At 51.0% G+C, this 23,386-nt stretch overlaps 1 protein-coding gene across 1 annotated transcript in view; it reads left to right on the forward strand.

Annotated features, from left to right (window-relative positions):
- Nucleotides 1–680: 680 nt before the first annotated feature.
- Nucleotides 681–23,386, forward strand: part of Angpt4 (angiopoietin 4) — a 37,004-nt gene continuing 14,298 nt past the window's right edge. Inside the window, exons 1-4 of the mRNA XM_031372236.1 lie at nt 681–1,418; nt 16,102–16,257; nt 17,877–17,998; nt 19,906–20,144. Coding sequence (XP_031228096.1) covers nt 1,086–1,418; nt 16,102–16,257; nt 17,877–17,998; nt 19,906–20,144 — 850 coding nt within the window. The 5' untranslated portion in view covers nt 681–1,085. The remainder of the gene's footprint in view (nt 1,419–16,101; nt 16,258–17,876; nt 17,999–19,905; nt 20,145–23,386) is intronic.

A 23,386-nucleotide genomic window follows, 5' to 3' on the forward strand; every position in this document is an offset into this window, starting at 1 on the left:
TGTCCCCGTACAACACGACCTGACTCAATTACTGTCATACTCGGTGGAGTGGGTACTGACATTTTCCTTGCTCAAGGAGCTAAAGCACAGAGGTTAAGAGACTCGGTGAAAACCACACCATTGGTAAGCGGCACAGCTGGGCTTTGAACAGTAAACTGAAAATTCCTCAAGTCCCTAAGCCAGGACTTCCACACATTCCTCAAACAAGAGCTTGGTCTTGCTCTGTTTTGTAGCAGGAGCCGAAGATTTAGGGCCAGCTACATCTGATTCTAGGGGTGCTGGCCAGGATACTCCCCTGGCCCAAGACTCACCACCCAGAACAGGAAGTCCTGGGACAACCTACCCAGGAGACTTCTGATTCCTGGCGCCACCACGAAGCCAGAGCCACCACAGGGTGGAATGCCCCCACCCCGGGCCCCAAGGGAAAAGGGAGGCCAGGAGCCAATTGTGCTGGGCACCCACAGGACTCTACTGCAGTCTTGGAAAGCATTCTGTCTCCGGGCTGTTTCCCCAGCCTCGCCTTGCTCCCTCCCTCAAGGCTGCTCTGGGGGTCACTGCTTGTGTTCCAAGCCTAACTTGGAATCAGAGGGGGAAGGTGGAGGGGTTGAAACTTGAGAACCGGGCTTTGGGGGACAGGAGTAAGGGTGGAGAGAAGAGAACGCTGCTGGGGAGAGGGAAGGAAGAGACTCAGATGCTTGCCACTTGGGAGGGAGCCTTGCATGCGCTGGTCCAGCTTGTGTGCCTGTGTGCATGTGCAAGTGCATGGGCGGCCTTGAGCCCGCCAGGGAGGACAGGCCCCACTGCACAATCAAAGCCTCAGAAGCAGAAGGAAGAGGCAGGAAGGGACAAGAGAGAGGACAGAGGTGGCTGGGGGGTGGGAGCAGGAGGCGAGGCCTCAGAGGGGAAGCCAGCAGCTGTGGCTGCCCTGAGTATAAATAGCCCAGAGGAACTGGCCCTCAGGACTTACAGCAGTAGGACTGTCTCACAGGCCCCAGCTGCACAGCACATCTGGGCGAGGGCTGGCTGTGGGGAGTTACCTGCCCTGGTACCTCTGACAAGACCATCTCACCACCACTTGGTCTCGAATGCTCTGCCAGCCAGCTATGCTACTAGAAGGCCTCCTCTTGCTGGCTGCTGTGGCTGCAGCCCAGCACAGAGGGCCAGAAGCCAGTGGGCGCCGCCAGATTCACCGGGTCCGGCAAGGCCAGTGCAGCTACACCTTTGTGTTGCCGGAGCCTGATATCTGCCAGCTGGCACCGGTGGCACCTGAGGCTTTGGGGAGCTCCAATAGCCTCCAGAAGGACTTGCCTGCCTCAAGGCCACACCTAACAGACTGGCAAGCCCAGCGGGCCCTGCGGGCCCAGCGTGTGAGCCAGCTGGAGAAGATGCTAGAGAATAACACTCAGTGGCTGCTGAAGGTACCGCTGGGGTTGTGTGACGGGCTAGCGGGTGACTGGGGACTGCCCTATCATCAGGTGGAGCATTAGCCCAGAGGTGTTCATCTCAAGATATAGGGGCCCAGGCTCTATGTGGTATAGAGCCTCTGGGATGTGGGGTCCAAAGAGGGCCCTCGGTAAGGACGGCTGTGAGGCCTCATGTAAGGCTGAGCACCATTTGGCCAGGCTTCTCTCAGATGTCCATTCATTCATCTAAGAAGAATTTGTTGAGTACTGACCATGAGTCAGGGCCGTTCTAACTGTCCGGGTATCCCCACAAGAACAGAATGATACATTCCTATCTAATGGGCTGGGGAACGGGTGTGAAAAAGTTGTCTGCTCTCTGTGGGGCAGTGACACACATGGAGGTGAAGACAGGAAGAAGGCACACGGTGGCTTAGCCAGATCAGATCCTTGGGGCATCTCTGAGGAAGTGAAGAGAGCAATGGGTTCCTAGTGGGCATCCTAGCAGAAGTGAGAGAGCACATAAATTGGGAGTAGGAGGGGGCATGGGCATTCTTGGACAGATGAGTGAACCACAAAGGCATTTGGGACTTTGGCTTCTAAGTGACTTAGCTACCACTGCCTTGTGAACAGACTGAGACTGATGGATTTGGTTTAAGACATTATGGGGTTGAATGGCCTCTGGGGGACCAGGTGTGAGGTCTCCATGGATTCTGCAAGCTCTGTACACGTGGATCTGAAGGCCTACGGGATGGGTGTCTGAGTCTGATTTATGCTGGTGAGTTACTGATAAACCGGAAGACAAGTGGCTAAGAACCAGGAGTTAAGGTATGTCACTGCAGTGTGGGCCCAGTGCCAGGGGTCTCTGGTCATCTTGCTCCTTCTGCAAATGCTGAGCAGCTTATACCTCGGTAAGCACTGGCTACAGAACTGAAGAAGGCAGGCTGGGCTACGACTGTGTGGGCAGCATCCTGTCCTGTGGGAGCAGGATGTGGCCAGCCAGAGTCCCTGAATAAGAGTCACCCAAGAAAAGAGGAGACCTAAAGCCATGTGGGGAGAGGACAGAACCAAGCCATGGAGGCTTGAAACAAGGTAGACAGCAGATATGCCTGACAGATGGTAAACCAGGTAGGATAATGGCCATCCAGAATGCTTTTATTGTCCCTGTGGTTCTAAACCGCTGGGTATTATCATCATCATCATCATCACTATCACTATCGTTATCATTATTACATTTATTAACTTATTTACCTGTGTGCACATGTATGTTGGCATGCATATGCCACATGTGTGGAGGTCAAAGGACAGCTCGTGGGAATTGCTTCACTTCCTCTACCATTTGGGTCCCAGAGTTCAAACTCAGGTCATCAGGCATGTCAACAAGACCCTTTACCACTGAGCCATTTTGCCAGACCCTGAACTTCTTAAATCATACACTCAGTTGATAGGAAAGGCTTGCTCTTCCATAGAGCACATACATTCATTATTCATACACATGAAACCATACGAATATAACACACACCCCTGGGTGATCTCCCTGTAGTGAGTAGGCTGGACTACATATATTGAAGTCCTATCCCCAGATGCATTCATACCCCCACTCCCACCACGCATGAGCCTGCTGTCCCTGCTGCATCCCAGACGCTGTTCCTTGCCTCCTGCCCCTCGGGTCTTCCAGCCCACCCCATTCTGTGCCCATGTCTTCAGCCTTCCTTGCTGACTGCTCCAGGCTGCCTGAAGCCTGGTTCTGTGGGCAGCTGAACCCAAGTTCTATGAGATATTTGAGCTAAGCCTCCCTCTCTAACCTTCCCCTTCTCCTCTACACCCATCTTTTACCAGATGTGTTCCAGCTATAATAAACAGTAGAAGGTATGGGGACTGTGCTATGCCTCTCAGTGCCCAGATCCCACTCAGGCTCAGACGGAGTAGGGGCCCTCAGCCTCCTCACCTCCCCCTTCCCACGTGGACTTTCCTCTCTCTGCTACTCATCCCCTCAGCATCTAGTTTTCCCCAAGCATCCCCAATGCTCAGGAAGACGGAGGTGTCTGTAGCCCATACTCTGCCTCCTCTTCCTCCTCAGGTCGCCTCCCAGGTCCCAAATCCCATGACCTCAATTCAGCTCATCTTCCTAGACCTCAGGACAATGTTAGCATTCAGCGTCATCTTCTTGGGTTTTCCCTTCCTGCACCCAGTCCACCTCTCATAACCCCACTTGGACCAGCTGTGAGCTTTTCTGTGCTCACTGGCCCAGGACTTGCCATCTCTCCTCTGGACACTGCCTTTACTTCCTCCTAGTTTCCTACCCCAAGTCCCACCCTCATAGCCCTTGAATTGCCCAGTCCTTGGTGTTTGGGAAACAGTTGAGTCAACAACAGAATTTGACGTGATGATCTTTGAGACAGAAAGTCACTTGGCCCAACACTTCTATGGTACAGGATCGTACCTGGGTGTCATCCACCTAGGCTGATAGTCCGAGGAGTCCTGTGGGGCTGGCTGAGCAATGACGGGAGAGTCCTCCAGCCTGACCTCACATTGGTGAGCCAGATTAGTCATGTGGCTATGGATGAACAAGCCTGTTCCCTCATCTAACAGAAGGTCAGGTGGTGCTGGCAAACCTGAAACCCTCAGGCTCCCTTCACTGCTGTGTCCCAGGAGTATGAACCACACCAGCATGGAGGGGCTCACCAGGCGCAGAGGCAGGGAGCTGATGGGTTTGTAGCTTCTCAGCACGGTTCACACCGGAGTCATCCCAACCCTGAACTCATTCATGATCCCTCTTAATCACATGGGCCAAAGGGCAGTGAGCTATCCCTTGGGGCAAGGAATGTCACCCACCCGTGGCATATTCTCAACAGATTCCAGTCTCTGGTAGGCAGTCTTGCCATCCTCAGGGTAAGGGGCCTCTTGGTTGAGCACAATCTTTTATGGCCCTCAACATTCATGCCAGGTGATCCAGCCCTGTAGAGTCTGCTACACATGAGACCTACGGACCTACACAGACCTAGAAGTCATTTGAACTTGTAACCTCCTGGGGAAGCAGCAGAGCCCAGAGCAGGAGAACTCTGATCCTGACGTTTCAGTCGAACCTTCCCTTCACGGCTGTGGAGACTTTGCCTCCTGAAGCCTCACTAAGTGAAGACACTCAGTGGGGTCTGAGTGGGTGAAGACTGTTCCAGGGTCCTCTTGCAAACAGAGGGGAGTCCTGAAGGCTTGAGTCTCCCACTGCCTCCCAGTTGAGATGTGCAACTCCTGGCTTTGAATAGTCACATACACATGCACACGTATACACAAATGCAAATGCACGTGCCCCCCCACAGACACACACAAACACATACATACACAAACATGCACACATACACAAACATGCAAACATTCACACATACATACATGCACACATAAACACACACACATGCACACATAAATACACACACACACACACACACACACACACACACACATCATCCCACACCAGTTCACACCCCTTGAACACATTTCATCCCAGGCAAGGGATGCTGTGCTGCCTGTGGATGCAGCTGGGACTCCCTTTAGGCCTCTGTTCCTACCTGGCATGCCTCAGAGCCACTGGAGCTCCATCTCGTCTTTGGCTTTTTGGTTTTTTTGTTTTGGTTTGGTTTGGTTTGGTTTGGTTTTCCATTTTGAAAGGGTTTGAAAACATTCCCCGAGCACATCTTCATCATTCCAACCTGCCCAAGCTCTGAACCCAGAAGTCCCCAGTTTCTCTGAAGCTGCAGGAAGACAATCCCTGCCCTTTGCTGTGAGCTCCAGCAGCCTGTACTTACTCTGTGCCTTTAGCTCCCTGTCTGTTCCTACAGTGTACCTGTGAGGAAACTGAGGCAGACGACAGCAGTTCTCCCCCCAGCTGTATATGCCATCTCCTAACTGTGGAAGCTGGGACTCTGGATGTTATGAGAGAAGGAGCTTCCCCGTGATGTGGCTGCTAGGGTCACCCACACTCAGGTGTTAGCTCCAGTCTCAGCTTTCTTCTCCCCCTCTTCCTCCTTGCACCCCTCATTTGCCCTTCTTTACCCCACTCTCCTCCCCACTCACTCCTCTCTCCTAGAGAGCATCTGTTCAGTGACTCATGCCTATTGTGGGTACACATCAGTGCTCACCTTTGCTCCAGACCCCCACCCGGGTGAACTACTGTGACTAAGAGAGATGGGGGGCAGGCCCGGACAGCTAGTGAAAGCTGAGCAGTGTGGTCCAGCGGTTAGCCAGAGACCTCCCAGGGTGATCAGGGACCTTTAGTTGGGACAGCAGCTGTAAGACAGAACAATAAAGGTAGGTAGCCACCCAGAACCTTGGGCCTGGCAGGTGAATGTCTGCCCCCAGCAGCTACTCCATAGACCTCCTTCTCATTACTGGAATTGCCAGTTACTCATTACAGGCAGTGTCTACCGGTCTCGGGTCTCTCAGCCATAGAGTGGCATCTGTGACGTCTCCCTGTCCCCACATGTCTATGAATGAGAAGCCACCAGTCTAGCCCCCAGTGCTGGGCCCTAGCCTATGTCCACTACCTGAGAACAGCATATCTTCCCAAGACTTAGAGCCCAGGGCATGTGGGGGGAGTAGACACTGCTCTCGTGCTTACTTTCCTGTTCTTTGTAAATGCAGTTTTATGGTTCTGAGGCCTGCCCACTGTCCCATACTTTGTCTCCTGTTTCTCTTATTTGTTTCTGTCGATATCTGTCTTTCTCTGTCTCTCGCTTTGTATCTGTCTCTCTTTTTATCTTTGTTTCTATTTGTCTCTCTGGCCTCTCTCTGTGTGTGTCTCTCTCTCTGCCTCTGTCTATCTGTCTGTCTGTCTATCTGTCTGTCTGTCTCCTTGTGCCTCTCTCTCCTCTTCTCTGACTCTTCTTGTCTCCTTCAGTTGCTCCCCCCAAAATCCTTAAGCCACCTCTCTTGCCTCTACCTCCAAGACCGATGCACACCCTCATCCAGGCTGCTAAGCTGGGGTCCCTCTGCCTTCTGTCCACAGCCCCCACCCCCAGGGAAGGAGTCAGCCTCCACTGATGTGCAGGACCCTGGCAGCAAACAGAACAGCTAGGCCCCTCAGCCCAGTGGCCTGGCCTGCAGGCCAAGGGTTAGGAAGGCATTCAGCAGGAGCCTAGTGTGGGGTCCTGGCTCCCCCTGAGACCCTCCCAGATTGACAGGGGCTCCCAGCAGCCCTGGCCTCCCCAGGCTGCCTGTAAATTCTTGGCATTTTCCGCCTTCGGTTATGCAAACAAGAAATAAATCTCAGTTGCCACAAGAAATAAATCTCGGTTGCCGAATGGAATAGCTTGGGGTTGATTTCCTAACCTCTCCGCTGGCTTTCTGGGCAGTCAGTGCGGGGGATGGGGTGGAGCAAGTGGCCTCTGCTTCTCAGAGGAATGAGATGATATTTCCAAGAAGGGCTTAAAAACTGCTGTTCTAGAAGTCCTGGCCTGGGGACGAGCAATTGGCTGATATTCAACTGGAAGCAGCAGCAGCAGCAGCAATAGTGGCTGCCTAAGACCCATCTTGCCCCAGAGGGACAGGTTTATTTATTCATGTGGCTTGGCTAGTCAGTCTGTGGGCCAGGGCCATGTGTGTCTAACTCTCTCCTCCAGTGCCTAGGGTGCTCAGACTAGGATGCACATCCTCTCTGTCTCCCTCAGAGCAGGAAATACTAGGCCCAGACATGTCGAAAGCTGTACTCCCTCTGTAACATTTGATCACTTCAACCTCAACCTCATTTAGTTACTTCAACTTGAGAGTGATCCTGGACTATGTCTGTGTTGGCCTTAAAGGCCACCCAGTGCCTGCGGCACATGCAGCTGTGGTGAGGAACACGTTCTAAGAGTGGACCGGCCAGCTGTGGGACAGTGGGGAAGGTCATCTTTATTGCTGGTTTCTCTTGGAAGTGGAAGCTGACACGCTCCCTGCCTCCTGGCGAAGGCAAAGGATAAGGACAGGAGAAATTATGGTTGGCGTTGACTGGGCACACAGATTGTGCTCTGTACTTAGTGTTGATCTTAGCATTTAATCCTCAGGGTGGCCTTAGACGATGAGGTGGTCAGTGATGAGGAGACTAGGGCATAAGGAGATGGGTGACCCGTCCAAGATCACATGGCCATGGAGTGAAAGGTCAGATGAGAGCCATGCTGTAAGCACCAAGGCCAATTTCTCCGCGTTGTGGAGGCTTAAAAGCCAGGAAGTGCAGAACCTCTGCATGGAGGACCCAACTGCGACACCCCAACCTTAGCCAGTGAAAGAAGTGGCTTCTGAATGTTTGTCATCTCTGTCTTTATGATCACCTGGCCTCTCTGGGCCTCAGTTTTCTATCACTGAAGGGGATGCAAAGAGATTGATCCATGTGCAGGGCATGGAGCCTGGAGAAGGTAGAGAATCAACGTTGGAGTCAGATACACAGGTCAGCCCCAGTCTCTCTACTTGCATAGGAACCTGTTTGTTTGTCTGGGTTGGTTTTGTTTTGTTTTGTTTTGTTTTGATTTGTTTTGATTTGTTTTGCTTTTTTCTGAGACAGGATTTCTCTGTGTAGCCCTGGCTGTCCTGGAACTCACTTTGTAGACCAGGCTGTCCTTGTCGAACTCAGAGATCCACCTGCCTCTGCCTCCCAAGTGCTGGGATTAAAGGCGTGTGCCACCACCGCCTGGCGTTTGTCTGCTTTTTAAACCCCGCCCCCAAGTCTCAGTTTCCTCATTTGAGAAGTGGAGATTATAATAAGTTCCTGGAGTATAGACAAGGTAAATTGAAACCTGCAAATGTCTGGTGGGGTCTCCAGATAGAGATACCTCAGAACCCTTCAAGTTGAAATCGCAGCCACCTCCCTCAGGACGTTAGACCAGCAAAGCCTTGTGGAGCCCTATTCCTGACCCTAGCCTAGCCTCCGTTGGTCTATAGCACCCAACCATGCAGGAGTGAAGGAAGGAAGATCATATCTGAGCAGCTGTGGGGACCTTCCTCGGGAAGCTCTACAGAGGGGCGTCTCTATCTCAGAGGGAGAGGAGGACAGGAGAAAGGAGCCAGCAGCATCCATCGGCCATCCATAGTCTGCTCCTTGCCAGCATCTTTGCCAGTATACTCAGACTGCTATAAAAAAAAAAAAAAAAAAAAAAAAAAAAAAAAAACAGAGAAGGCATCCGGCTAAAAGGACAACGTTTCACCAAAGCCATCACGCTCCTGCCTCTGCTCCTTCCTCCCAGCACAAAAAGCTATTCTGAACCTTGTTCTGGGATGCATCCTCTCTTCCTGTCTCCTCCAAGCAGGAAATGCAAGTTGTCAGGCCCAAACCCTGCCTGTGAGCTGTACAGCCTCTACCACGTACGCTCACATCAACCTCCTCCGTGACCCTGTACCTGACCCCACTCTCATCTCCAGAATGCCATCTCCAGGGTCTGCCTTGGCTGCTAATGGCTCAGCCCAGGCCTGAAGAAAAAGTTCTCGCCCTCTGACTAATAGCCTCACTTACTGGCTGCAGATGATGTTGGCCTCTCCCATCCTCGGTTTACTCAGTTGCCAAGTAGGGGCAGTCACCCTTTCCCTCTGGGTTTCTGGGGACCAGGTTAGAGAAGGGCCTTGCGCCAGAGCTAGCATGGAGGATGATGAGTACTGGAAGCAGCCCTCTTTCTAGATCAGACTCTGAGGTTGGGGAGCAGCGCAGATAGGGCACGAGCAAGGCCAGAGACTATCTGAGTTCTGCGTAGATTCTTGGCTTCACGGATAAAAGAATTCAGAATGAGCTGGTTTGAAACAGAGTTGGATTTTATTTTTAAAAGCGATGTTGAGCATGGGGTTAGTGGAAAGAGATACTATGGGAAAGGCGGAGGCACTCTCAACTGTGGATACTCAAGGTCTCACTGAAGGTTCCTGTCTCAGCAGAAACCACCTTTTCAATTTTGATAGCTCTAGCATCTCAAAAAGTCACTAAGAATTTTTTTTCACTTCTTTTCCTTCTTTTTAAATAAGTAGGGTTGCAGGGTAGTCCTAGGGATACCTTGGGTGGAAACAATCACGTAAGATAAAGGCATGGGTCATGGGGTTGACAAGGGCGTAAGACATTCCTTTGACTGTAAATGGCATTTCTTGTGAGATTCCTAACAAATTGCAGGTTTGCAACAGGGAAAAGAGAAAGGCCGTGTGCGTAGACCTCAAGTATGACTCATCGCTATTTTGACTTCTTATTTGAAAACATCTTGATATCAGAAGAATCCTGTCTGTATGTTGGCAATCCTTGCGGTCAATGTTCAGTGTGCTGGAACTGTTGGCTCTCAGGGGAGGTGGGGGGTAGGAAAGCTTCACACAGACTCCAGAATGAAATGTTCCTTTTGCTCAGTGCCACCCGGTGGCTTTAGTCCAGGGGACCTTGCAGAAGTGTGGCCTGGTGCAGCATTCCTGTAACTCAGCCATTCCCCTCTGGAAGGTAGTGCTGAGTGAGCTCATAGCAGGGGGTGTAAGCAGGCTCAGCTGTGGGGAAGGCCACAGGAGCCTCTCTCCCAGGGGCCACAGCAGAGGGAACTGCAGCTGGGCAGGGATGGAGAGCTTGCGGTTCACGCCATTCTTCTTGGCCCCTTGCCTTCAAAAAAAAGAGTTAAAGTTGTAGCCTAAATGTGGAACACGCCTGTAATCCTAGCACTTGGGAGGTAGAGACAAGAGAAGACGGGTGTCCAAGACCAGCCTGGGCTATATGAGACCCTTGGATTTAAACATATATATGTATATGTACATGTATATGTATATGTAATGTATATATATGCATGTATATGTATACATACATACATATACACATATATATGTGAGTTAATATTACAGACATGTAAACTGAAACTGAAACACATACACACACATACACCCACACCACACACACATACCACACACATCGAGATCAGAGGTTAACATGCAGAAGTTGGTTCCTGGGATTAGACTTAGTCATCAGGTTTGGCTGCAAGCTCTTTTACCCACTGTACTATCTTTCTGGCCTTTCATTGTACTTTAAAATACAAACTTATTTGAGATGTGTAATATCAATAGGAGATGTCATCTCCCCATTGTCACTCCTCCCCAAGACCAGTCACTATGTCTAGCAGCCTGCCATCCATGTCCTCCATCTGGGCACACAGAGAATACATCACCAGCATCTTTGCAAAAGGGTAGGACCATGCCATGACAGGAGTGGATCCCTACCATGACACGAGTGAGTTTGCACTGTTGATGGTGCTTTGATCGCTGCCACGTTCACTCACACGCCTCTGGGACATCTCTGTAAAACAGCGGTGACGGGGCTCAGCCAAGCCGTAAGCAAGCATTGTCAGGAGGAGACCTGCAACTTACACATCCTGGGGTTTCTTGCTCACTGGTTACATAACCACATGGAGCTGTTTTACCCAGGCATCTCCACTGAGTTCTCAGCAGCCCTGGGGGTAGAACCTGAGAGAGTGGCTGCCATTGATCCAAGGCATGGCCCACTCTACACTAACAGTGAACAGTTGTTTATCTGAATCTTGAGCTTCATGCACCTTTACCCCAGAAAAGACACAAGGAGTATATGGCCGTTGCAAGCCTCCATCTTCCAGTCCTATGCACACTCCCATCTCCCTTGTAGGGTCTTTGTTCTTGCTTTCCCTCAGCCTAAAATCCCTCTCTCCCGGCTTTCTTTCTTTCAACTGTTGGGGTCTCAGCCCCTCGGCTCAGATGACCCTGGCCAGCTTGCCCCAATTGTTCTTCCTGCCTGGTTTGTTTGTGGTGCACATCACTACTGCAGGTTCACCCATGTGTCTAGGAGGAGCCCTGGAATCAGGAGACTTGTCAATTCTGCTCATCCTTGACTCCCTATACCAAAGATAGAGCCAGCAGCACATAGCAAGTGTGCCTGAGTGAGTGTGTGCCAGAAACCCAAGGTCCCACACTGGTGTAAGAAAACAGTTCAAATCATAATACATATTTATCTGGGACATTTTCTAGAACCTTGTGTTGGCAGGTTTCTTCTTATTGAGACATAATTCACATATAGGAAAATCTATGTACTGACATTTTATGACATAGGGCAAGGTCAACATCCTTAAACATTGCCATGTCCCTTTGAAGTCACACACTCCCACCCAAGGCCTGATGAAGGTCCATCATGACTTACTGAAAGGTCCCCTTGGTAGAATCCCACATCTGCAGACACCGAGTCTGTGTTGTTCACTTTGGAAACCCGTCACTGTGACTGGGCACACTAAGGACTCATCTGTCCCTTCTCACGGTAGACCGGAGCCCACAGGGTAACTGGAGCTCAGCTATTCAGTTATTTTCCAATTAAGATCCATTTATATAGATAACACAGGAACAAAACAGGCTTGCTTGGACTGCTCAGCCACTGAAGCCACACACCCACCCGGGGCTGCATGGAGGATCTTTCCTTTCGTCTGCCTGGTGAGAGACTTCCTTTGCTCTCCTCTCTTCATGCCCTCTTCCTGACAGAGTTGTTCTTACTGCCCCTATAGAACATACTTGTACAATGAGGCCCAGGAGCCTGCAGAATCCCTCCAGAGCTCACCCTAGGATCCAGCAGAGCTGGACCTCGAGCCCAGGGCCAAGGTGAAGTACAGGCTGGGGATCGGTAGGTACCCTGTTGGCTCAGATTATGAGAATATGCTGCTCCAAGGTACTAGAAAAGGTCACTGACGGTCTGATGCCCAAATAATAGCAGACCTGCCTGCGTCAGTTTCTCAAGTGGATTCCTTTCCACGGCCATTGGTTGGTGCCTCGGCCTGGGACCATCTCCAGGCGCCTGCCTAGCCTGGTGTTGGTATCCAGAAACCCAGCCTGGCTGAACCAGACCATCTGGCTGGGATTATCTGCTGAGGGCCCAGGCCAGTGGGTGGGCTAGCAGATCCGGTAATAGGATCCAGCTGTGGATGGCCTATGCCCCACCCATCTAATTTACAGCCACAGGCCCACTAGGGGAAAGCAAGATCTGCTTTGAGGGAATCCTAATCACTCGAGAGGGCCCTAAGTCATCCTCTAGGATAGAGGAGGCCCAGTGGAACCTTGGGTTTCCTATATATAGATTATATATATAGGAACCCTATCCTGGGTAGGAGAGGTGACCTTCACTCTGAAGTGTGGACAGGGGTCTAGAATATTCTCTACTCAGGAATGAACTTGCTGCTGACTGTTTTAAGTAGAAACTTGGGGCCCTGGAGTCTACATCTAATCCATGTTCCAGAAGGCTCCCGCTGAGCAGAAGAATCTAAGTGCAGACCAGCAGTCTAGCTACTGGTTGGCCCTGTCAGCCACTCAGCATCATACCTGGGGAGCTGAGGGAAGAGGCAAACAGACTGGAAGCGTTTGCTGGTATCTCAGGAGACAGACCTAATAGCAGGACATGTGAAGTGAACAGAGTCAAGGTTAAGGTCTGGATTGGGGACTTCAGGAAGGGGTGGGGCCATTCACTGAGAAGAACAAAATGAAAGGAGAGACATAGAGGGAAGCAGAACTCAGAGTCCTGTGCTGAGAGCTGGAGAAGCTGGTGGATTGTTCTGAGACAGGGAATCATGTAGCCCAGGCTGGCCTCAAATTCACTATGTAGCTGAGGATAGCCTTAAATTACTTATCCTCTTGCCTACCTCCGAATGCTAAAATTATGGGTGTAGTTCCTCATATTCGATTTTAGAGGTGCCTGTTTGAAATCTGTGCAGATATGGAGGGGAGTTCAGGAAGAATTTCTCATAGGAAATGGTGATTCATGAGCTGTGGAGGTCCCCAGAGTAGCCAAAGCACACAGACAGCACCCTGGGGTGTTTGGAGCTCTGGGCTCTTCAGCATCTGGCCCCAGAGAAAGCCAATGGATTTTCTTAGAAACACATAAAATCAACTGGGTATGGTGGCGAGTTCAAGACCAGTTTCCTAAATGCTGGGCTATAAAGCAAGAAAGACCCTGTCTCAAAAGGCCACACAAACACACACGAAAGAAAAACTGAAGACAAGACCCTTAGAACAACATCTAATAACACTGCAGTCATAATCCAAATATTAAAGACCAAACTGACAGTGAAATTGTTGCCTCATCCCATATCCAGCGGTGGGTCGATAACTCCCATAATTCCATAGTCACATTGAGTGAGAAAAACAAAGCAAAACAAAAGGTTCTGTAGACAGCATGCTACGGATGTAAAGTCTTCAGAATTTCTCTTTACCATAGAGTCACGGGGCCTGCTGGGCCACCCTCTGCTTCTTTGTGGCCTGAGCTAGAGTGGAAATGACAAATTGCAATCACAAATCCATGTTCAATGTCATCTTGCACTCACTCAATGTCATGGACTCCTGGAATCTCTTCACAGACCCTCTAGTCCCCTACTGAGGACCCCTGACCTAGGGAAAGAAGGAAAAGAAGGAACAAGAAGCCAAAGAGACCAAGACTGGACCACAATGGGGAAGATTCAGTGGTGCCCGGGTTGTAGGAAGAGGGCATGTTTGGGTGTATGGCCAGCAGCTATGCTGGTGATAGGTCCGTATGAGCTATAAGGTCAAGGAGATCATAACAAAGTGACCACCCTATGGATAGAGAACCAGCAACACAAGCATGAGGGCCTGAGTTTGGATCCCCAGAAAGCAAGATGCAGGTTGCACATGTCTGTAATCCCGGCATTCCTGCAGAATGGGAGACTAAGAGAGGAGAATCCCCCAGAGGCTCTGAGGCTGGTTAGTTAGTAGAGGGGACCACAGATCCCATCTGCAACAAGATAGAAGTGAGGACCAACACTCTAGGAATAGAGAAATTGGGAGGCAGCTGCAGGGATGGGGTCCTAGTTTTTAGTTGTATTTGTGAGCACATATTCTCCAGGAGCTGCAAGGAAGGGTTAGGTCCAGGGATGATGCAGAGGAAGAAGGAAGGTGAAGGGCAAAGGCCTGAAGAAACTCCACACTGGTCCACCCATCTTCCTTGAGTGCTCCACTTTGAGCTGGTTTTAGCTGGAGATCTATTAAAGAACACACAGCTGCCTCTCCCCTGGTTCTACATTCAGTAGTGCTGGGCCAGCTCTGGAAAGCCACATTTCTAACTAGCTCCCAACTGAGGCTGATCCATGGGCCTTCTAGGCAATTCCAACACTCTTCCTGCACACCACTGGGACTTGGCAATGGAGCACACACCTTCCAAAGTGCTCATGGCAGGAAAAGATGGGTGGACAGAGGAGGGAGGAAACGAAGGAAGAATTAGCCTGAGTGAGCATGACCTCCAGTCATGCACCCCTCCCTGAGAGCCTTGACCTTCCAACGACCCCTTTGAGTGGCTCCAGTGAACCTTATGGACGCCTGAGTTCTGGCCTGAGAGACAGAGGAGGGGGGATCCAAGCAGTGTGTGCAGCCAAGAGCAGCGAAGGAGCGGCTGAGCCTGAGAACTCACTGTCCACCTCTCCAACTCGCTCTTGGCTTCCAAGGAGATGAGTGCCATGGGCTCTCAGGAAGAATATAGCCCTGCCAAAGAAAGGAAGCCAGCTCATGGGGCCCAGGACACTTGGATGTTGTGAGCTCAGCCCGGTTTGGCAGACAGCAGGGCTAATAGAAAGTTCAGCTTGGCAGATGGACCTGGAAACCTGTGCAAGGGAAAGATGTGAGCCCACCCCCAGCCCCACCACAGGCTGGCTCTCCCCTAGGGGAAAAGGCAGGGCATGAGGGCTATATTCTGAACCTCATTGCTCCCCTTTTCCCATCAATTCCTTGAACACAATTACTGAGCGCCCCCTGAATACCTGATGCTGTGCTAGGTGTAGAGATGAAATATTGAACAAGACTGCATCCCTGGCTTCATGTAATTGACATTCTGGGGGGGCTGGAGAGATGGCACTGACTGCTCGTTTGAAGGTCCTGAGTTCAAATTCCAGCAACCACATGGTGGCTCACAACCGTCTATAATGAGATCTGATGCCCTCTTCTGGTGCGTCTGAAGACAGCTACAGTGTACTTAGATATAATAATAAATAAATCTTTGAAGGCCGGGTGGTGGTGGCACATGCCTTTAATCCCAGAACTTGGGAGGCAGAGGCAGGCAGATTTCTGAGTTCGAGGCCAGCCTGGGCTACAGAGTGAGTTCCAGGACAGCACAGAACTACACAGAGAAACCCTGTCTCGAAAAAAAAAATCCTTTAAAAAGTTGTCATTCTGGAGGGTAAAAAGATAAAATGAGATGCTTGGCATAAAACTAGGGAATGATAAGTGTGTGACACCAATGAACTGACACGGGGGAGTGAGCCATATGGGTGGGGAGAGGGTTCTGGAGAGAGTACAGGGGTATAGCACAGTCAAAAGCCCTAACATGGGTGTATGCTTGTATAGGAAGGATGTGTGGAGGTGTGGCCTCTGGAGTAGAATGACAGATTGAAGAAAGGATGAAGAGAGGGGGGTGGGCTAGCCAAAGAGGACACTACAAGTCAATGTTTTCAGCTTTTCTTGTGAGATGGGAACCCAGGGTTAACACAGAGCAAGGGAGGGTTTACCTAGTTTCAATGAGATCCTCTGGCTACTGGGTGGGGACAGACTGTTTGAAACAAGAGTAAAGAGAGGGGAACCTAGGAGAGGGAGCAGTGGCCCGATGTAGTACATTTTCAGCCACCTCTAACTGCTGATCTGGGTTCCGCCATGGAGCTTCATGGGAAGGAGCCACAGGAGGCTTCCCTCAGCCCCTGCCATTTCACCACAGCTATCTGTCTCCCTACAGCTGGAGAGGTCCATCAAGACGAACTTGAAGTCAGACCTGGCACAGGCCCAGAAGCACACAATCCAGAACCAGACAACCACCATGCTAGCACTGGGCGCCAACCTCATGAACCAGACCATGGCTCAGACACACAAGCTGACTGCTATGGAGGCACAGGTAACAGGAGAGCCATCAGAAGCCCAGGTTGATCCTCCAGGCTTCCCGTCCTTTCCTATCACTGTCCTGGTGAGGTTGGAGCCTGAAGTCCCCTGGCCGCCTCTCCCTGATGATGTGTTCACATTACTGGTCATTTCCCTCTGTACTGCTGCACTGGCTCTGACTCGTTTGTGTGAGCTCAATGCCAAGACTGTGCTGGGCACTGGGCGAAGACAACACTGACAAAGCCCCTTGCCCCAGGGATTAGAGTGCACTGAGAGAACTGGATGATAAAGAGACTGTGTGGCCTCAGCAGGCCAAGCAGGGCAGCCAAGAGGGAGAGAGGGAGCAGGGGACAAGGAAGGAGCAATCCCTCCTGTGTGCCAGACACTGGTTCCAGTTCAGTGCCATAAGCAAATCAGTCAAGGTATCCAATTGCTCTGCAATTCACCAAGAAGGCAAGCAGGATGCACAGCCCCTGTATGTTACTCAGTGACCATGCCAGAGAGAGAAAGAAGGGTATGCTGCTGGGTCCACGGGTAGAATGGGAGGCAATGAGTCCAGACAGCAAGGCCAGAAGGACATTGGGATACAGTGTTGCTAGGACATGAGCCAAGTTGCTAGGAAGAACACACCAGACAGAGAGAACAGCATGCACGAAAGCTCGGGGGTCGGGGAAGGGGGAGGTCAAGCCTCCTGGCTACTCCAGGGACATGGAGGGACAGGGCATCTCCTGAGGCATAGGGCAGGGAGATAGCAGAGAGAAACTGAGTCATGGGCCTAGTGAGGATCAGCTTTCCACAGATGGATTTTGAGCAAAGAGGGGGCGTAAAGGGGACACAGCATGAAAGGCTGCCTCAGACTGTTGCCATAAGAAAGGGATGACGTGCATAAGGCAGGAACTGAGAACCCTGTGAGGCCAGCACAGGACACTGGAGGAGAGTCAGCAGACAGTGAAGCTAGTTGGCTTTTTGTTACTGTGATAAATGGCATGACTAAAAGAAATCTAGGGAGGCGGGGTTTTATTTAATTTATACGTCCAAGTAACAGTCCATCACTGAAGAAAGTCAAGGCAGGCTCTCAAGCAAGAACAGAGGCAGGAGCCACAGAGGAATGCTGCACACTGGCTTGCTCTCCATGGCTTGCTCAGTTTGCTTTCTTAAACAACTCAGGACCACCAGCCTAGGAGTAGCATCATTTACAGTGGGTGCCCATGTCAACAACAATCAAGAAAATGTCCCCACAATTTTACAGAAATCTTACAGAAACATTCTCCCTCAGATAACTCTGGGCTGTCAAGTTGACAGCTGAAGCTAGCTAGGAGATGTCAAGATTTCCATATGGCCTTGGAAGGAAGGGAGTGATTCGGGGTCATAGGGCTGGTAGATTGCACGTCGGGTCAAAGTTATGTCTCTGGCACCCCAACAACTAGGAGACTAACACTGATGTGCAAATGTGGTAGTGAGGAAGGACAAATTAGAAACCAGCGAAGTCAGGTAGAGCCTATGAACGGTAGCAAACTAGTAACCATGGAAACTAATAGCTTCAGACCATGGCAATGGATTGGCAAGCTTCAAGAGTGGCAGGCCCTTGGGCCTACATAGCACACATCCCCACAAACCTCCTGCTTATTGGGACAGGTCCTAAACCAGACATTGCACATGAGGACCCAAATGCTGGAGAGCTCACTGTCCACCAACAAGCTGGAGAGACAGATGCTGATGCAGAGCCGCGAGCTGCATCGGCTGCAGGGCCGCAACAGGTGAGCAGGGACAGGCTAGAGCTGGGGTGAGCAGCTGGACCTGGCCAGAGTCAGCTGGGATGGGACTGGGGCCTGAATTTGGACTGGGGTGAAGGACCCACCGTAGGATGGAGCTAGGACTGGGACACAGCTGGGGTGAGGTCAGAGCTGGATAAGGATCGGGATCAGGCTTGGGAGTCCAAATAAGGCAGCACCAGGCTCGGCTCCCAGCGTTCGGTATCAATAGAGGCCATGCTTTTTTCTTTGAGTCTTTCTCCTTCACACCTTCCTTCTCTTTGTAGTGCTGGCATGCAGTGAACACACACACATACATACACATGCATAGAAGTACGCATGCATGCATACAAGCACACACATATACACACAAGGACATAGGCACATGCACACACACATGCACACATATATACACATGCACAGAAATACACATGAACACACATGCATACAAGTATACATGCACACACACGTGCACACACACACATGTTACTGCCCCTTATTTGGAGTTTATTTTGTTGGCCTTTTGGGGATGCTCAGTTTGTCTGTTCTGTCCTGCTTGAGACAGGTTCTTTCTATGTAGCCCAGCTGGCTTCAGACTTTCTATCCTCCTGCCTCAGCCTCTCTCTCTTTCCACTTTCAATTCTCAATACTTTATTATGATACAATTTCCACGCTCTGCACTCCACATTGTGAACTTTAACTGGTTTCTGTAACTGTAAGTACACACGCCTGAAGTAACCCTTCCTGGAGGAAGCAGTTCCCAGCATCTGTCCCCATGGTCAGTCTGGTGTTCTGTATGGTATGTTCTGGGAACACCTGGAAAAAAAAACAAAACAAAACAGCCCTGGGGTAGAAGGCAGGGAAATCTGATCCCAAGGCACCAGCAGTTGAGTGATCACATTTAATCCTTTCTCCAACTTCCCAGAGTTCCTCAGTGTCTATTTCTAGTCAACGGACAAAAGGTCATTTCCGGCTTTTTATTGATCTATCAATGCTTCCACGTTTCATCTCCCACAAGAAGAAATGCCTGAAGAGGAGCTGGGTGGAAAGCTTTCTTTTCTTAAACTCTCTCTGCTTTTTATACCAGAATATGCCCTGTGCTTATCACCCCAATAGAGCTGTGAGGCATAAAGGCACGCAGAACACTTGCCTGTGTGGCATCCCTAGTTCTGCAAGCAAATAAAGAAAACACCCCAAGTGCAAGCCTGTCTCCTGCACCTGTTCTATTTCCATAGAAGCCCATCCCAGCCAAGGTTCTCATTCCTTCCTCTTGCCAACACTGAGGCTCGTAGCATCTTTCCACATCTGTCTGTCTGTCCCCAGCACCCCCATACTGCCATCCATTCCTTTCTTCATCCTCTCTTCTTTTGTCTCCCACATTTGAGGTCCCACCAGAGACTTCTGCCAGGTTGGTCCCCACCTCCGCTTCCTAACTCTTGCCAGTGCCTTCACCTCTTTCCCCATGGCTACAGCATAATCCTGGGAACACCACAACAGCAGACCCACCAGTCCTGGCTGTTGGGCATCTATAATGCCTCTCCTTTCTCACGTATAAGTAGTAGCATGCTCACACTCCATAGAGACTATCTCCTTTGGGGTGAGACTCACAAGGTCAAAAGACATCCCTTCTGGGCTTGTGCTCATGGCTCCCGGCTTGTTGCTGGGTCTTTTCATCCTGGCTTCATCCCTTTGTTCACTCCTATTCAAGTGATTCCCTCTTTCTCTCCCCCCATGATCTGAGCTACAGTGGGCACAGACTGCCAGACTATGTTACCCTGAGCCAGACACTGAAGGTCTCTGAGTCTCTGCACAGTATGCACAGCTGTCATATTCAGCCCCACCCACCGAAGCTGGGGGGAGGTGAATGTTTGGAGTGAAGACCATAGGCTCACCCCTATCTGTCCACCTGGCAGGGCCCTGGAGACCAGGCTGCAGGCGTTGGAAGCACAGCATCAGGCCCAGCTTAACAGCCTCCAAGACAAGAGGGAACAGCTGCAGAGCCTCCTGGGCCATCAGACCGGGGCCCTGGCTAACCTGAAGCATAATCTTCAAGCCCTCAGCACCAATTCCAGCTCCCTGCAGGAGCAGCAGCAGCAACTGATGGCGCTAGTACAGCGCCTGGTGCGGATTGTAGCCCAGGACCAGCACTCAGGTGAGCAGGAGGGAGTAAGCATGGGCTAGGGTGGAGAACCAAAGATGGACGGGAGGCCCTGTGTAGCCTCCTCAGCCACTGTGGTCCAGGGACCCATCGTGGGAGAGGCCAGCTCTCTCCTACCATTTGCAAAAGAGATATTCAATGAACAGTGATCCTACTAACCACAGCAGCCCTGACAAGTATCCAACTCAGACTCTGCCCTCGTCTCCTGGGAGATCTTAGTTATGCCTCTGTTCCACTCCTGGCCTCAGTTTCCCCATCTGTTTAATAGAAATGGTGATAACAACACAGGGAACCACAGCCTACACTGATAAGCCTGTGTCCCCGCTCTTTTTTTTTTTTTTTTTTTCAAAACAAAAAACAACAATAGTTCTAGCTTGGCACTTGCTATGTAGAGTGGACTGGCCTCAAACTCAGAGTCCCACCTGCCTTTGTCTCCCAAGTGCTCAGATTAAAGGCATGCACCACCATACCCAGTTATTGCCCCTGGCTTGCTACACATCTCCCTGGACCTCAGTTTCCCCAAAGAACAGAAGAGTTGGACACAAGTGTCGAGACCTCCCCCTTGATGCTCCTGCAAGGTTTACAGACCCACATGGAAGTGGGAAGAAATGTGGCGTCCCAGCCTACATAGAAAGCCTCCAAGACAAGAGGGAACAGCTTGTCTTGGAGGCTTCCAAGAAAGGAGAACCATGCCTAACTTGCTCCAAAGCTGCCTTGGCATGCCTGGTTCTATCTGTAGCCATAACCACCAAGTGTTTATTGAGCACCCACTGTGTGCCAGGCAGGGGTTTGGGTGGCAGGGACTCAGCAGCACGCAGCTATCGTGGTTCCTGCCTCCTGCAAAATTCCTTACTGTTTGTCAGGTCTCAGTGGGAAGGAGAAGGAAAGGGCCCACTGTGTGCCAGGTACACTTACTTAGCTTTCTGCCTCAGCTTCCAAGGCTGAGCCAGCTTCCAAGAATGCCAAGGAGCTGAGCCACGAAGAGGGCACTTCAACCTAAGGCCAGCAGGGGACACAAGAGGCCAATGGGGTGGGATTTCTTTTTTGGGGGGGTTGGTTTTGGTTTTTTGAGACAGGGTTTCTCTGTATAGCCCTGGCTGTCCTGGAACTCACTCTGTAGACCAGGCTGGCCTCGAACTCAGAAATCCACCTGCCTCCGCCTCCCAAGTGCTGGGATTAAAGGCGTGCGCCACCACTGCCCAGCTGGGATTTCTTTTAAAAAGCACAAACTAGTATGGAGTGGGTGAGAAACCAAAGGGGCTCTGCAACCACCTTGGGAGATCTACCCAGCTTCAATCAGGTGAAGGGGTTCCAAGCTTATAGGGAACTGGGACAGAGAATCCCACCACGAGTTCACCCTAAGTCCAGCAGGCTAGGGAAGCCATGAGTGGGGGAGGTAGAAGCCTTCTAAACCGCAGGATATGCAGTGGCCAGAAGCCATTATGGGCTTGTGCACAGCCCTGGCAGTGAAACAGTCTGAAGGAGTCCAATTTGTGTGTGGGTTTCTCACAGGCAAGGACAGGACCTGGGCTGGAGCCTCTCCTGGCAGGTCCATAGCTCTCCTGTCTCCTCCCACTAAGCCTGAATGACTGTTCCCTAAGTCCAGTGGGAGGTTGTGTCAAGCACCCGATCACTCTCTGTCCAAACACCTCTCCACTTGCCTGACTGGCACCAGGAAAAGATTTTTTTGATAGTTGCTCTTGCCCCCTGTACACATGGAGAACCCATGAAGACTGATGAATGAGAGTTGAGCAGAGGGTGGGACAAGGGATGCTGAAGCCCGGTGAACAGCCAGCATGGCTACTCTGCAGTCTTGCAGTGAGGACAGGGACACAGGTTCAGTTGTGCATTGTGTAAAAGCAGCGTCCGTGCAGTGGTCCATTTGCTCAGCCTCCCTATGCTCAGATGAGACACCCAACCCGAGAGAAGGGTGGAGAGGAGAAGGGCTAGCCTGTGGAGTAAGCAGAGTTCAAGCCAGACCGCTTTCCTCACCTTACAAGTCATTCGACTTCTCACCTTCATGATAGGACACTTGCTCCAGCACAGCACAGCAGAGAACACAGTGAAGGCCACACTGGCCTGGGTCAGATGCAGGGAAGAGGAGTGTGGTGTGGAGGGATGGGGGTGGGACTGGATAGATGAGGATGCAGGACACACATTCCTCCGTACCGCTTCACTGCCACACTGGTCCAGTTTTATTTTTATGCTGTCCCTGAATCCTTTTTCCTGAGCCCAAGATGCTCCCAACAGAACCTGGCTCCTAGGAAACCCTCCAATAGTGCCAGGTAAACCGTTTTTATCGGACTGTTATTGCTGTTGCTATTGTTCACTGAGGAAATGGGCTGTAGACAGAGCCTCAGAGAGAGTAGCTAGAAACCCCAGGCCAGCTCCCAGCTCTGCCCTGGTTCATTAAGTACAGTGTAGCTCGTCTCTGCTTACCTCCAAGCCATAATGTTACTTGCATTTACTGGCCTCTCCTGCCTTATGGCTGCAGGGATCTGAGGGCTGCTGCCATGCAGGCACTCGGGACCCCTGACCAGGAAACATTCTAGATACTTCCTCTGTGGTATGGAGCAAGCCCCCTTCAAACATGTCTTCCAGTGCCAAGATCTCGGAGCCACCATCCAGGTGTAAGGCCCAAACAGGAAGTCCCACCCCCAGTAGCATTCTGTCCCATCCCAAGCCTACTAAGTGAGCTAGACATGGTTTTTAACTCCCTGTATATGTTGGAGTCATGGAAGATTCCAGCCATTAAATTAATAGTCTCCTAGTCTCAAGAATACATTGCTTAGGAAATGTACATGGGCCCTTGAAGGCCAGTGGTCAGCTTCCAGGAGGACAGGATGAGGGGATTCTAACTGGGGCTGCAGGAGATCCAGTTTATCAGAGGGTCACAAGAAAGCCCAGGTTCTCTCCGAAAGGTACTCCAGGAGGGGAGGCTGGGAGCCCTTGGGTCAGTCCTCATCCTGAGCTTCAGTTTCTGCCCTGGGACATGGGAAGTGTCTCCGTAGAAGGCAGGTGTCGCCTGCCCTCTCCATGTGCTGGAGCCCAGCAGCTCAGCCCTGGCTTGCCTGCTTTGGCATCTGCCGGGAGCCAGCCTAGCCTGGAATGGTCTGAAGCAGGACACAGCATTGGATGTAGAGGTAGCTTTAAATACTGATGGCCTCTGGCCTTCTAGCTCTCTAACTATACTGAATGCTCGCTGATCACTTCTAAAAAATAAAAATAAAATAAAA

The sequence above is a fragment of the Mastomys coucha genome, unplaced genomic scaffold (genome assembly GCF_008632895.1).
Source record: "Mastomys coucha isolate ucsf_1 unplaced genomic scaffold, UCSF_Mcou_1 pScaffold15, whole genome shotgun sequence".
Classification (NCBI taxonomy): domain Eukaryota; kingdom Metazoa; phylum Chordata; class Mammalia; order Rodentia; family Muridae; genus Mastomys; species Mastomys coucha.